The sequence below is a fragment of the Sinohyriopsis cumingii genome, chromosome 11 (assembly GCF_028554795.1).
Source record: "Sinohyriopsis cumingii isolate HCF-2022 chromosome 11, ASM2855479v2, whole genome shotgun sequence".
Lineage (NCBI taxonomy): Eukaryota > Metazoa > Mollusca > Bivalvia > Unionida > Unionidae > Sinohyriopsis > Sinohyriopsis cumingii.
The window spans coordinates 5,743,826-5,760,814 of NC_142971.1; the positions used below are offsets into that span (position 1 = coordinate 5,743,826).

At 36.0% G+C, this 16,989-nt stretch overlaps 1 protein-coding gene across 2 annotated transcripts in view; it reads left to right on the top strand.

Annotated features, from left to right (window-relative positions):
- LOC149787557 (nuclear receptor ROR-beta-like) overlaps positions 1-16,989 on the top strand; it is a 135,650-nt gene that overhangs the window by 109,430 nt on the left and 9,231 nt on the right. For both annotated transcript variants that reach the window (XM_089973703.1, XM_089973704.1), the window contains 4 exons: positions 7,944-8,794; positions 10,559-10,667; positions 13,087-13,228; positions 16,178-16,308. In XM_089973703.1, the coding sequence (XP_089829829.1) occupies positions 7,944-8,794; positions 10,559-10,667; positions 13,087-13,228; positions 16,178-16,308 (1,233 nt within the window). The remainder of the gene's footprint in view (positions 1-7,943; positions 8,795-10,558; positions 10,668-13,086; positions 13,229-16,177; positions 16,309-16,989) is intronic.

Sequence of the window (16,989 nt, forward strand, 5' to 3'; positions counted from 1 at the left end):
TCAGCAGTTTGCTCAGAACAATTGGTAGAACAAATAACAGAAACCCAGATCTGCCAGCAGTTGAACTCGACTTATAAGCAAGTATATACAGTATTTTGTGTCACCCCAGTTACCCCTCCAAATGACACATGTAATAGCCTCACTGGAGTTCACATTGAAAAATACCTGGAAAAAGGTGTTTGAGGGTTGGGTGTTTTGGTGGAGGGCTTTCGACTGCCTATTGAATTAGATTTCAACCTTGTAGATCAGACATCAGCAACGTCTTCCAGAGTGCTTGTGGGATAGGTTAATTTTAAAGCCACAAGCTATAAATTAATGGATAAAACCAGGGGGCAGATCCAGCCTGCAGGCCACGTTTTGCCCACCCCTGATGTAGATGCTTTTAATAGTTTTAAAATGGATTACAGGTATGTAAAACGTCTCAAGTGCATTATCTGTTTTGCCCTTGTAGCATTGTTCTATATTTTAGAGATAATAGTCTGTACAGCTTCAGTTTTTTTTAAATCGTGTTCTATATAAGCAGACAATTCCCTATCCCCCCCCACCTCCCAAAGAAAGTCATTGGTTTATTGTATTCTCAAGAAAGAAAGCTTTTGTCTTTGATTGGATGATGGTTAAGAAATGCATTGTTGTTTGAGTTCAGTTCATGCTTTTCCAGTGTATCCTAATGGGATGCAAGATTGAGAGTCGACAGTCAGCTTGGTTTCCGAACCTGGAATGCAAGAATGAGAGTTGACAATCAGCTTGGTTTCTGAACTGGAGTCAGGTTGAGGAAAAAGAAAACTTTGATATCGAAATGGGGGTTTAAATTTAAAACATTTTAGACTCAAAAACACAAATGAGGGGAAAGGAAAACACTGTTTGATATGTCTTTATCACATGATAAACAAAATGTGTATAAAAAACTTTGATGTCGATCTCAGAATTGTTGTTAGATATGCAAGTTGTTTACCAAAAATGACCAATGGGCAATACATTTTACACTACATCACATTTTCATTGAGGATCCCCGTGTGGTCAAGTGGTTTAAACTGCTCACCTTTACTGATCACTGCCATCTCACCTATATGTTGGTTCAGGTCTTAGTCTGCCAGTGTGGGTATGTAAGAAAGCTTGCAGTAGCTTCCTGTTGGTCAGTGGTTCTTACCATGTCTTTTCCCAGGTTCTTCCTCCTGCAGTTACACCAGCCGCTATGTATAGCATACGATGTACTGAAAAATGGTCTTAAACCCAAAACTACTACATTTTCATTGATTTTTATAGAATAAAAATTGAAAACCTCTAACAAATGTCAAATGAGTATCACTGGTCACAGAGTAAGCATGCCTCCGGGTGGTAATTAAGCACACACAGACAACTTTCTCATTTTTGTTAAGGCTTATCAAAATGTAGGAGCTCTTAGTCATCTTTTCTATCTGTCCATCATTCTCTCTATCCTTTCACACCAAAGCTCTGAAATCCTTCCTGTAATTGGATGCCATTGGTAGGTGAATTACCTATGATGTGCCTTTTAAAGATTCATCCTGTCAGGTTTAATCTTGACAGGGTTATTGCCCTATTTTGATCACATTTACTTCTACCATACACCAGATACCTGTAACCAAAATTGCTCAGGAACCATTCAGTATATTATAGTACAATTTGTTGTGTAAATCAAGTCACAAACCTTGGTGTGACATTTATCAGCTTTGTCTTGTCAACTTCATTTGGATTGAGTCTTGGCCTCAGACAACCAACTTAGTTCTTCACATAGAAGAATATTACATGTAAAAAGTACAGATAAGAACCATTCAGCATCTTCAGATGCAGTTTGGTATCAACTTTGTATTGTAGACATAGATGTGCCTTTTACAAGTTTGTCTCATCAACACCATTTTGAATAGGGTTAAATTGTTTTTAACAATTAATATTAAATCTCCAAATGATATTGCTTATAACTGGCACAGCTCAAGAATCATTCAGTATATTCTGATGCAATTTGGCCTTAAAACTCTCACATGGATTTATATGTGCCACTAAAGGGTTTAGTTTCACCTGCTCCATTTCAGAGTTATGCCCCTTGTCACATGGAAACTTGGAATGTTGCTTGCACTCAGCATAGCTTAAGAGCCATATTTTAATGGAATTTTGCAAGAAAATGGTCACTTAGATGTAAATGTGCTTGTTCAGAGTTTTGTGTCCTGTACACCATTGAAAAACTTGTGGCCCTCTATTAACTTCATATTTTTTCTGTAGATATTGTATGTGATCACCATAGAAACATTCAATACATTTTGATGCATTTGGATGCAAACAGTTTATAGGCATACTGGTTTCATATACTCTATTTTAGGCAGGGATATGGATCGGCTATTTTATTTTAAATGTGAGGGGCCTTCAATGGCCGAGTGGTCTAAAGCGCTCTACATTATGGATAACTGCCATCTCACCTCTGTCTGCGTGGGTTCGAGTCTAGGATTAAGCCAATGTGGGTATGTGAAAAAGCTTGCCAGTAGCTTCTCATGGGTCGGTGGTTCTTCCTGGGGTTTTCCCTGGATCTTCCTCCACCATTAATACTGGCCGCCATGCATAGCCTATTGTGTGCTGAAAAATGGTGTTAAACCCCACAGTAACAACAATAACAACAGCATCTTTAATGTGTTATTGCTTGTATTGTTAAGACCTTTAACACTTTAACCCCTGGAGGTTTTTGTCATTTTTGCCTGAAAATCGAGTAGGAAACACATCTTGAAAGCTATTTCTGAATAGACACCAAAAACACCAAATCCCCGGTCATCTTTCAATAACATACTGCCTCCTTGGCATCCGTCCGTCTACGGAAGATGATGGCGTAGCTCCAAAGTACGCTTTTGCTTATCCTTCTTTTTAGCTCTCTTTTCAGCTTGTTTTATTCTTCTCTTTTCCTCTACGTTTTGAACTCCCTGCCTGACAGCTAGACGCCAGCTGGAACGGTTGTTTGCACAGCTCTCCCAGTCGTTGACATTGATGTTTGCTGTCTTCATATCCTTCTTGCAAACATCTTTGTGGCACAGATGTGGTCGTCCAGTTGGTCGTGCACCTTCTGCTAACTCCCCATATAACAGGTCCTTGGGAATGCGACCTGGGTCCATTCTCTTGACATGGCCGAGCCAGCGAAGGCGCCTCTCGCTGAGTATGGAGAACATGCTGTTCATGTTGGCGCGTTCTAGAACCTCTGTGTTGGGTACTTTGTCCTGCCACTGGATGTGCAGAATGCGCAGAACATACTGCCTAGTGGTGTTAGAAACATCGATTTTCATTGTCTATTTGACTCGCGCATGAGCAGAAGGGTACAAGTTAGACTTCTTTTTTTTTTTTCTTTTTTTTTTGTTGCTAAATGGAGCCATTATTTTTATATGGAGACCACTCTTTATTCCACATGCCCATCTTATCCTACTTTTCGCAAAGGCTTATCTGTCTGTTTGCAGTTCATACCAGTTTGCCATAGATCTGAGACCAAAAAGCCTAAAATCCAGACACAAAATCGGATTCCGACCACAGGCGAATTTTGGTTAAAAAATGTCAGGTCCAAAAAATGAGGTTTTTCTATCTGTATTTTGTAGTGCAACTAGATATTCCAGATTATTTGTTATCATTGTAGAGCTACATCTGTCTGCCTATAATACCACCCACTTCAGTGTATCATGCATGACCATGACGCTACAGAGCTCAGCAGTAGGCTACTACGTCCAGCCACGTGAAGTCGTCGCTATGGGTTAATGTGTTAAGGAGTTGAAATTCAATCCAGATCATCTTTTGGAGGAATGAAGGCTCTGAATGCACCTATTCTCCTAACTTGGGTTTCTGAACATAAATTCTTCTGATTAAGGCCCTATGGAACAAATTGTAGTGACCAGGGCCCTTTGACCGGTGACCAGGGCCCTTTGTTATGCACTACTGCCAGCACCTCAAGTACATTTTTCAATTGGGAGACAGCTGAAGTTGATAAAATTAGAAACATAAAATGACTAATCAGTCAGCTACAAAGTCGCCTACCTGTGATGAATTGTTGTTTTTGTTATTGACTTTTGATTTGTTGTGTGTACAAGCAGAACAGGCACTTTTGATTCCAGTGTCACTAATGTTGTAGATCTGTTATTAATGAAAGGAGTATTTTACTGTCTATCAACAGTGATTTTTGTGGGAAACCATTAAATCTGTCCACTGTATGACCTGCCAGTGTATGCCATAATGACCAAGATGTGACAAGGTTTGTTTACAGATGACTACTGACAAATGACCTCTAGTTTACATGCCTCTCAGGCAATTATGCAAGCATTGATGAGAGTAAGAGGGGCTCTAATTATGTTTATATTCACAGAGAGAGACAGAGTTGAGAGAGATAGAGATTAATCCATATCAAAATACATTAACACATGAACCCCTGGAGGTTTTTGTCCTTTTCGCATGAAATTGGAGTAGGAAAAACATTTTGAAAGCTATTTCTAAACGCATCCGAAAACACCAAATCCCTGGTGATCTTTCAATAACATACTGCCTAGATCTTTTTTGTTTTTTGTTGGCTGTTTGGCTTGCGCATGAGCAGAAAGGTAAATGTTGGGGTTCTTTTTTTTTTCCTTTTTCTTTTTTTGCTGAACGGACCCATTATTTTTGTCTCGAGACTCTTTATTCCAAATGCCCATCTTATCCTATTTTTTGCAAAGCTTCATGTGTCTGTTTGCAGTTTATACCGGTTCGCCTTAGATCTGAGACCAAAAAGTCTAAAATCTGGACATAAAATTGGATCCCAACCATGGGCCAATTTTAGATAGGAAAAAATCGACTCCAAAATTTTTCCCACTGTATTTTGTAGTGCAACTAGAAATTTCTGATTATTTGGTACCATTGTACCTGTCTATATTTCTATAATTCCACCCACTTTAGTGTATCATGCGTGACCATGATGCTACTGAGCTTGGCAGTAGGCTACTACCTCCTGCCATGTTAACTCGTTGCTAGGGTTTAATGTGTTAAACACCAATCACATATATCATTAAAGCTCACATGTACTCACTGATAAAGCTATTTGAAAAAAGAATATTGAGTTCTAATGTTATTAATGAAGAAAGTTGTTGTTGTTGTTGTAGGGTTTAACGCCATTTTTCAGCACACGATAGGTTATAAATGGCGGCCAGTATTAATGGTGGAGGAAGAACCCGGGAAATCACCCGGAAAGAACCACGGACCCTCGAGAAGCTACTGGCAAGCTTTCTCACATACCACATTGGCTGAATCTGAGACTTGAACCCACACAGAGGTGGGATGGCAGTGATTCGTAACAGAGAGTGCTTTAGATCACTTGGCCACTTGGGGCCTCTAATGAAGAAAGGAACATACATGTATTTGAATCGTACAAAACTTTAGCATATTCTTTATGAAGGCAAAATCTTTTATGAAATTGCTACAATGCTTTGCCAATCAAAGAATTGCCATAATCAAACTGGAAGCATATTTGGGTATCAAATTTGACTATTTTTTAAGGATTTTTTCAGTTATTTTTAAATATCACAAAAGCTATATCTGTACCTCCCTGATCAATAGGGAATAAGGAAATGTCCAGATTTAGACCAAAATTTTGTTAAAGAAAATTTTAAAAAATCATTATGAAGCTAATTAAGAATTTATTTATTGTAAATTGTTTCAGAAAATCTAACTGGCCATGAACAATATGCAGTGATATTCTTCAAGCATTGCATGTAAAAATGAGATCATATGTATTAGCAGAAGAAAAGAGTCTGTGAAAAGGAAAGTTTTATTTTACTTTCAGAATTAGTTTGCATACAGAAAGTAAATTAAACTACGGCAAAAATGTTCTTGTCTATATTTTGTATCATTATATCCTTAAAAACAGTGACAGAAATAATCATTGACAGTAAACAAGTTATTTACTTAAGAGACATTTAAATGATTTCAATATCTCTGCTCCCCTCATTAATGAAAATTTAATGTAACGATAATATTTCCCTTGGTATTTCTCAATATTTTTATCCACCATGATCTAAAATAAAAGCAGAATTAATTGTTAATTAATGGATATATCTTCAACTTTCTAAGTATAAGTATATATTTTTGGAGTTATTTTCCTAAGAATAAGTCAGAGGTCAGGCTTACTTCATCCCCAGGTAAACATTTTGTGAATCAAATCGGTTACAACCAAAAAAGTCTATTTTTCTGGGTTAAGAGTTGATGTACTTGAAGAAGCATGAATTTAGTGAGTGATCAGGAACCAGAGCTGGCCTATCAGGTAATACAAACTACCAGGTTGCCATTCTTGTCAGAATTCAGTTAATGTATGCAGTGCACTGGTCAGAGAGTCTATTAACTAAAAAGAAGTGGACAGCTTAAATTTGCGTGTAAAAAGTTTGCAAAGCTTATGACTTCTCAATACCCACATGATAATATTCACTGTAGCAGTACTCACCCTGGTCATTCAAGCACTATCAGCACGATCTTATCAGTGAAATGCAAAGAAATTAAAACTAAACCTGAGCATACCTACCCTTTGTGAAAAATAGACTGGACCATTAAAATATGGTATAAATGAGAGGTGAGGTACACTGGAAAGGCCCATCTCACAGCTGCTCTTTCTGGGTAAGTCTTTGTTTCTAACAATAACTTTTTTTGTCAGCTGGCTATTTGGATTGTTAGTGACATTTATTTATTGGCCAGCATTCTTTGTTCATATCAAAGTTGTGTTGTTTAACTAGATAGTATTTAAAATATGACAAGAAAAAAAAGAGGAAAATGTATTTTTGAATATTATCTAAATGGTCAGAACTTATCCATACTTTCAGAGACTTGTTTTTTTCAGCATGGAAAAAAGTTAAACTTGGTTAAGTTGCTTTTCTTTTTAATGTACTGCTTGATTTTACATTATTTTGAAAATGCCCTTTTAAGCAAGTTTGATTTGAGCAAAATGCAAAAATCTCTTTGTCTCAGAGTTACAATATTTTGCTTGCTGTTATAGATAACTTTGAAGACAGAAACCACTATCAGTAATCATGCCGTATGGTCATGTTCCACTGGTAATAATTTCTTTCTCAGGGAAATCGGGGTCATTCTGGATGTGACTGACTTGGCATTTTCCATTCTGCACTCCCAAACTTTGAACCAACAAACACTGCTTGTTCATTTAAAAACACTTGACTTTTGTAAAAGAATTGAGAATCTTTGATTTCAGCATTTAGAACCACTCTATGTTTAGCCCAGTAATCTTGTACAAAAATGACTTTTTAATGTTTTTGATGATATCAGAATTGAGAATAAGCTTCCATGTCTAAATTAACTTATTTTTTAAGATGTGCATATATGTCTTTGGGTCCAGATATGGTGATCCTCAATTTATTAGAAAGTCTGAAGAGATGTTACCTTCTAATTAGGTAATGGCACTGCTTTCAGCATCAAAATAAAACTTTCTAAGTCATTTTGTTCCTTTCACAAGAATACATCACACCTGAAATTTAGGGAGCCATGGTAAGTTTGTTGGTTGAGTACTAGACTTGTAATCCAAAGGTTGCCTGCTTGGTCCTTGGGAATGGCACTTGGTTCACTTTTTTTTATAGTTTTCTTTGACCACTAATGTGCTACAAGTGTCATTAATATCAAACCACACCATGTTGCATTTCAGAAGAAACATTCTCGATATTTGGAGACAGTATTGATGTTTTAAAATCCAGATCCATCCCTAAAGAGTTGAACAATCAGAGTCTTGTAAAGTTGTAAATAGAAGTGATTAAACTTTTAATATTTAATGGTACTAACTTTTGTGTGACTGTAAATTAGGGATGTTGTGCAACAGTGAAAAGTGACAATAATTCAAAAATCAGCCAATGTTGCTTCCTTATGAAAAGAGACCTATACTAATTGCATAGTTTCATAAAATATGTAATTTTTTTAAAATTTTAATTTTTTTTATATCTTTGCAGCATCAAGGCTTGGAAGACGACCAAAGAGATTAAAAGATTCCAGTGGTGAGAAAGGTCACAGCGTCAACTTGCCAATTGCACCATATCCTTCTCCAGCAGAGCTGTACAAACTCAGAATGGCAGAATTACAGGCACTACTGCAGCAGAACGGCACATTCAAGTCGGAGCTGATGCAGGCATTTTTGGCTGCAGCACAAACCAGTTTCCGAGAGCACCAGCGTAACAGCAACTGTGACAAAAACAATCAGAACAAGCAGAATCAAGAATCGGGCTATTCAAGCCTGAGTAGTCCTACCAACAGCAGTAAAAGTCACTCGCCAGCACAGGATCAGAGTGGTCAGATGGATACCAAAGAAAATGTATTTACTGGTCAAGACCCCAATATGATGACCCATGACAATCAGCTGACCTTGGGTCAGTATGATATCCCAGACAATATGCAGTTTAAAACGGAACCTGATTATGATACGACATGCACAACAACTATGATGACAGCACCTAATGCAGCATCTCCCACCATCATGCCACCCCAACCTGACACAAGTACATACATCATGAACAGTAAAATGGCCACAGATACCACCCAAGTGGACAACATGCCAAGGGCCACATCCACATCACCAACCTCACCAAAAATGACTTCTGTGGAACCTGATCCAAATGCCAATGTAATTGATGTAGAGCGGATCCTTGAGGAAGTCAAACAAGTGCCATCAGAAATGCGGAAAAAGCTGATGGATCAGGTGATGGAGACGGTTATCGAAGCTCACTTCCAGACATGCAAACCCACGTACCAGGCGGTGACTGATGCCAACGTGAGAATTGAGAGTATGAAGGCCAATAATGATCTGGTATGTAATGTATCAGATATCTAATATGTAATGCATGAGATATTTAATATGTTGTTGTTGTTATAGGGTTTAACGCCATTTTTCAGCACAATATTTTGGTAACTAAAGTAATGTGGACACCTAACCTATAAAGCCCCTCAGTGTAATGTACCTTGTATAACATGGACATAGATCCTATAAAATGAACTTAATTTAGATTCTATTGGTACTTGTTTCATTTCACTTGATTTAAGTTCATGGATGCCAATAATTATGTGGTTTGTATCATTTTACTACACTTTTTAACTCATCTGTCTTAGGCCAAGGGAGCTTTTGTTATAACCTAGTGTCCATGATGCATTGTACATCTGCCAACAAATGCTTTTAATTGAATTTCTCAAATCCAACAAACCATTTTTTAAAACCTAATTTGATACAGAGCATCCTGTCATGAAGAGCTTTCAGATATGTACAAATGATGCTGATTGGTTATTAAAAAATGGCCAATATTAATAAAAATAGAACAAACTTGAAAATATTTAATCTCCTAAACATTTAAATGGAATTTTGACCAAACTTGACAGATAAACATCCTGGCATAAAGACTTTTTAAGTTTATATAAATGATGCTTAAACACGATTCAGTATGGCTACCATGACATAAAAGAAATTTTTTAAAAACTCCAAAAAAAACCCACACAAGTCAGTTTGACCAAAGCATCGTAGTACAGAGGGCCTTCAGAATTTTACAGCTAATACGATTGCCTTTCCATTATAGTAGTCATTTTGAGGGGCCCCGAGTGGCCGAGTGGTCTAAAGCGCTCTCCATTATGGATCACTGCCATGTCACCTCTGTCTGTGTCGGTTCGAGTCTCGGATTCAGCCAATGTAGGTATGTGAGAAAGCTTGCCAGTAGCTTCTTGTGGGTCGGTGGTTCTTTCCGGGGTTTTCCTGGGTTCTTCCTTCACCATTAATACTGGCCGCCATGTATAACCTATTGTGTGCTGAAAAATGGCGTTAAACCCTACAACAACAACAACAAGTAGCCATTTTGAAAATCGTTTGCCATACTAACATGGAATTTTCACTACAAGGTTATATCAACATGGCCAGAGTGGTGGTCATCTTGACAGTCTTGTTACTGCTACTCTTCCAGAATTGGTCATATCAACATAAGGTTTTCATCAAAGGCGTCTTGTGATATCTCATTGGTCCTAAATGAAAATAATACCTTGCAGACATCCAATATGTCTGGCATAATGAACATATTGAAAACCTTGTCACTGATTCTCCTGAATAGATTACCATATTAGTATAAGGTTTTCACCCAGGTCTTACAGTGATGTCTGGTTTGTCCTAATAATGATGATCTTGTATCCAATAGGACTGTCATAATGGCTAATTGCAAAATTGCATCACTCAAGACTGTCATGCTTTCAGCACTTGGCAGTTAGAAAGAAATAATTGTTTTATCTTGAATTCCAGGAAATTCTTTATGGACAGTAGAGTGTCAGTCTCGTTTAAGGCTTATATTAATTATTTCTATCAAACTGAGCATTTTTTATTTATTTCCAGCTTTTCTGAACTGTTTAATTGAAAAACACATTAGGCTGTATAATAAAGCTAAATACGGCTGTTGTTTAATTTCCTAAGGCATATCCTGTATTTACTTACTGTTAAACTTTTCTGCATAAAGATTTAAATTACATAAGAGGTTAATGTGAAAAGATTTACCATCTATTATTCACAAAAATATTAAATAACTGAACTTGATTCTGTTTACAGCCTGACTTCAGCAAGCTGTCACTGAACCCTAGTGATATGTGGAAACAGTTTACAGATAACATGCTCCCAGAAATTACATTTGTTGTGAAATTCAGCAAAAAGCTTCCAGGTATGTGCTGTCTCGTACTTTAGATACATATAATAGTTTTCAGTTGGTGAGCCTCAGAATTTGGTAGGCCAAAATTAGGAAAATATTTGATCTTTAAATTAAACTGAATTTGGGTTTTCCATGGAAGGGTCTGCAAAATTGATGTACAGAATAAAAGCCTGAGGCATTGATCTTTTATAAGTCATTGATCTCTTCTGTGACCATTCCTAATCTGACCAGTGCAACTTGAACTCTATATTTATTTCAAGCAGACTTAACATGAAGTCTTGTTTTACAGTTTAAGTTAGGGTTAGGTTCTTTTTTGGACCATTGTCATATAAATAAGACTGAATTATGGGCCATATTGGGCTCTTGTTGACCCCCCCCCCACTGCTGTGCTATTTTGTCATAGATTTGATTAATCTAGTTAAAAAAGGTAGGAAAAACAAAATGATTTAAAGAAATTTTGATGTAACTTGTAATCACGAATGTTGGTATCAGTTGTCAACACACACACACACACACACACACACAGGTTTTCATAGAAATATTGGGATGTTAAATTGGAACTTTTCTGGGTATTTTTTGTTTTCTTTCCATCGGTCCATCCATCCTTTCTGTTTTCATTTATGCACATTATTTTTGTAGATAATCCCTGATTGATGTCGGTCAAATTTGCTATATAGTTTAACATTGTCGAGACTTTGGTTGAGTTTGATTGTCAGCTTTCAGTATAATTTAGCAGAGTTGTATACCATAATTACTGGACAAACCCACTTTCTTTTCAGTAACTCCCATTATTAAAAAATTTTCAACTAGATATGTTCTGCTGCTTGATATTGAAGAGACCTTGTCCAGGTTTGATTGTCAGTGTTCCTCATTATTGTTTATCAGAGTTATGGCTCATGATTGCCTTTGGCTAAATTTGATTGTCAGACCAACACACTTCCATTTCATGACAATCACTTCCGTAATTATTACTGGATTTCAACCAAGTTTAATTTTCTGACTTCTAAATTATCATTTAGCACAGTTATAGACCTAACTTGTCGCAACCACCTACTTATCTCCCTTAATTTATTTTTGCATTTCAATTTAATTTATTTTGCAGCTTGACTTTCATGACACCTTGGCCATGTTCAGTTGTAAGCATATTGGCAGTTACAGCCTGTGATTGTCAGATCCATCTACTTTCTTTTCCACACAGTAATTCCTTTATTGTCACCCACCTTTCATAGAAAACCAAATTTATTATGCAGCTTGAGACTTTGGCATAGTTCAATCGTGTTCTGTATTATTTAGTGGAGTTATTGCCCTTGATCATCATACTGGCCCTCTTTTATTTTTTGCATAACAAGTTCCTTGATTATTATTGAATTTCAACCAAATTTGATTAGCTCCTTGATATTGATGAGGCATTGTCGGCTTTCTGCATCATCATTTGGTAGTGTTGTTGATGGACCCATCCCCTTTCATTTCTACTCAGATGCTGCTCTATTGATGACTGGATTTCAATCAGATTTGGTGGACATCTTGATACTGGGAGGACATTGGCTGAGTTTGATTATTAGCATTCTGTTTAGCAGAATTATAACCCCTGGTTGTCAGGCCTGTTCTTTGTCATTACTGCACAACAACTGAATTAATTTTAAATGGATTTTCAACCAAATTTGGTTTGCATCTTGAAATTTTAGAGACATGGCTGATTGATTGTCTACATTCAGCATCATTTAGCAGAGTTATTTCCCCTAATTGACTGTCCCAGTCACTTTCAATTCTTTACTATGACTCCTGTACTGAATTTAAGCAAATTTGGTTGGCAGCTAGATATTAATGAAACATTGGCTGAATTTGATAGTCAGTTCTGCTTCTATACATGTTCATCATGCAACATGATTTTCAAAAGTTATAGCCCATGATTTTTGAAGTCTTCCACTTTCCTTTCAGTACATAACTCTCCTAATTATTATTGGATTTCAACCAAATTTGTAACTTGGCTTAATGTGAATTTCCATCATTCAGTCCGAATCATCATCATTTAATTGAGTTGAGTTGTGGACTCTTAATTGTTCGACCCATCACCATTTGTTACACACAGTTATTAATTTCATTGTTATTGGATTTGAATAAAATGTTATATGCATCTTTATATTTAGAGAACATCTACAGTTACTGTATGTCATTATTTAGTGGAATTATGACCACATCTTGGAATTTGCTTCCATCTTGGTAATATTCCCAGGAGTTAATGTTTGAAATTTTAGTATATCCTATCTTGTTAGTTAGTGTTATGCCTTGATTTCTTTTTCATAGGGTGGGGGTGGGGGAGTGAGAGTGCACAAATGGGCACATCAAGTGGACATAACATTATATAGCCAGTAGCATTTATTACCCTTAAGTAATTTATAGTTCACTTAATTCATTGAGCTGACTGTTTCAGGTTTTGCTGAAATTGATCAAGAGGATCAGATCCGATTGATCAAGCAGGGGGCCTTTGAGGTTTTGCTGTGCCGATTCTGCATGCTGGTTGATCACGTGAATGGCACCATGTTTGATCCAGACATGAAGATGAAATGTCCAAAGTAAGATATTAATTACCTATATTAATTAACCTGTATTAATTACTTAGCCATTTGAATCTGGGCAGTTTACTGCTTTCACATTGATTGTTCTAAAATATTGTCTTTATAATTGATGACTTTTAAAAATTATGTCTGAAGCTAATTGTTCAGTTCATATTAATTCATGGCTACCTGTTGGGAATGTTCAGTTTGATTGCAAGTAATTAATGTTAAAATTATGAGCTTGTGTCTGGCTAAAAATTGTGTTATTGGATAGGCGAGTCATTTTAGTCCCACTTCAACTCGTTGTACAATTTTTGTGATTATGTAATTAAAAAATAGATGAGCTGGTAACATGGGTCTTTTTTTTGTCTACATGGATATTTTGACAGTGTGTGTGTGCATGTGCATGCATGCATGCACTGACATATAGTCATCCTTCATGTTTTTGTTGTAAAAGTCCATTTTCAATACTGCCTTTACATGCATTATGCTACAGAATTTTTTGTGGATCAAATGGTTCATCTGGTAAGTTTGTTGACCAGTTTATTACTTGCCTATTTTGGATCACGTTTGGTTGTGTGAGGTTTAAAGCACATGATAGGCTATACCTGGCTGCCAAAACATTTGATGGAGGAAGAACCATTGAGCCACAGGAAGCAGCTTGCAAGCTTTCTGACATACCTGTGTTGATTTAACAGAGACTTGGTCTCACATGGACAAATGTGAGATTTGTGAGTAGTCTGTAAAGGCTAGTGCCTTTGACCAGTTGGCCACCTCACCCCCATGAACAGGAAACAAATAGGAGGACAACTTACTGATACATTTTCTTGGAAACTACTTTAAGGGGTTGCCTTGAAAATGTCTTGAATTTGAAACAAGTTGCTTTTGTCATTGAAATTTTTTGATATTGTGCTTTTGTACTCATTTATGCAGGGATAAACAAAGTAACATATGGAGGGAGTTCAATTTCCATGTGAACACACCTTTAAAACTCTTAAGATTCTTTGAAAAGTCCTTGAAAATTAATTTAAAACTTTTAGAAGTCTTTGAAAGATTCTTTGAAATGCCTTGAAAAACAACTCTTTGGGACAGTATCAACCAAAAATTGGATTAATATATCTACTTTAATGTACAGTGAAGGAAAAAAATAATGTTGCAGGATCATAGAGCTATCAGTTAAAACTGTAATGAAAACTTAAAAACTGTCATAAAATTGTTATCGTCAAGAAATTCTTTCAAAAACCACAAAAATAAACAAATCTATGAAGAAACCAAATAATTTTTTTACAAAATATGACTAAGGATTAGATTATAAAATGATTGTATTCTTTTACTATAAATCCATAAACAGAACACTCAGTTATCCTCCTAAGCTTCAAGGTACCTTTTCCATTTTGTCAGAAACTTTGTTTTTTTTCTTCATATTCTCTATTTATAACCTTTCCATCATTTCTTTTTTCATTGCTCTCATTTTCCTGTGACAAAAACCCAAACAGTATTGAAGTGCATGATTCCAAGTATAGACACTTTACTTCCCAAGAACTGTCCTTACAGGAATGTCCTACCGCCGCGATACATGAAATTTTGCACCACTTGGACTAGTTCAGAGAGGGTCTAACTGCCCTTTACCTTATCACTCAACCATGTAAGGAGACACACTGTTTCTGTTCAGCAAGCCAATGCAGTCACTTTGCTGGAGGCAAGAATTTGTTAAGGGTTTGGTTATTCATTTGCATATATTTCCTAAACTCTTTGATAGATTCTCTTGGTACATTGCCATGAAAACCTTTGAGGCTAAGACAATTCACTTTTTAACATCTTCACTGGCCCCACTGAACTTGTGGTTCTGGTCACAGTTATTAAAGAACATTTTCATGATGGTCTTCAGTGAAGTTGTAATGAGAAGGAGGAAGGAATATAGTATTCATCATGTTTGTCTGTAAATAGTATCTAGTTGGCCTTAAATAAAAATTGTATCAATCTGATATCCAGTATGGAAGGCACAGTAGACATACTGATAACTTGGCACTACTCATCCCAGATGGAACGTCAAATTATCATTGGGTTTTCATGAGAAGACTTATGATATCTAGTTCTTACTAAATAAAAATGGAGCAGATTAGACATCCAGTTTGACCATTGTAACAGTCATCTTAATTTTACTACTAATAAATGTAATCTCATATCTACATGAGGTTTCACCAGAAGATTAATTATGTTTATTTCTTCTTTTAGAATACTCAGTTTATGTCACAGATATTTTACATTTATGTGATGTGAATAGTTGCAAATAATTTGAAAGGTTTACTAAGTGAACTCTTTGTAAAAATTTGAATGTAACAAAATATCAGATATTACAAAACACATGACAAGGTCTCTTCACTTTTTATCCCACCTAGCCACAAGGCCAAAATGCCGTCAAAATGTATTTTATCATGAACAAGATCTTGCAGCTGATTGGGTGAGCTTGTCAAGAATCTATAAACTATATGTATGTTCAGATTTTGTCTAGACTTGTTACATAGTTGTATAGTGTCAAGATGTTGGACAAGTTTGATAATAAGCAAGAGAGTGTGCCTATTAATTACACCTTATCTCCAGTGTAAGTTTTTATCAGGATATATATATATATATATATATATATATATATATATATATATATATATATATATATATATATATATATATATATAATAGAACAAATCAACATAAAACGTTTGGGAGATAGTCTACATAGGATGTGACTATATAAGCCAGCTTAGAGAAATGGTCAGTTGACAACTTAATGTGAATGAGCAGTATCTTGCTCACATGGGTCTCTTGTTTATTGCATATTTTCCTTTAATTGTAACAAAATTCAGATATAACATTTTTGTTGTCCTTTACACTTCATTATACCCAGAATTGGCTGTAATTATTTTCTACATGTACATTACTAAGCATTTCCAATATTTGTATGTTTTGCAGGAGTATTGTCATGAGCATGCCAATGGGGTCTTTCCTGATTGAGTTCTTCTCTGTTGCGGAACAGTTCAATCCTCTTAAGCTGACAGATGGTGAAATCGGTCTTTTCAATGCATGCCTCTTGATTTGCCCAGGTAATTAGTTTTATTAACTTACAGTCAGCCTTTTAAGGAAATTTCAGACTGTGTTGGCTTGCAGAGAAGAAATATTGCAAAAAAAACATGGCCAGCACAAACTCTGCTTATCAGTATATTGATGTGCATGCTCAGATTTAAAGGCACTGATGAAATTGGGTTGAAATGATTTTGCATTTATTTGGGTTAAAAAACTTCATTTATGAATTTATTAAGGTTGTTTTTAACATTGAACTGTATCAGTGAAGGGTTTTGTCTGTGGGCACTGACACATTTTATACTGTTCTAATTGATGGGATTATCAGTGAAGTGTTTTGTCTATGTGCACTAACACATTTTATATTGTTCTAATTGATGAGATTGTAATCAAAATAGTACATACATCAGCAGGAGTTCCAGAATTTGCAAGATAATGTTACTAATATTGGTTGAACATTGGAATATTGGTGTTCCAAAATGGGCCAGATATTGTTACTAGTACTGGTGGAACATTGGCACACTGGTGTTCCAAAATGGGCCAGATATTATTACTAGTACTGGTTGAACATTGGAATATTGGTGTTCCAAAATGGGCCAGATATTGTTACTAGTACTGGTTGAACATTGGAATATTGGTGTTCCAAAATGGGCCAGATATTATTACTAGTACTGGTGGAACATTGGCACACTGGTGTTCCAAAA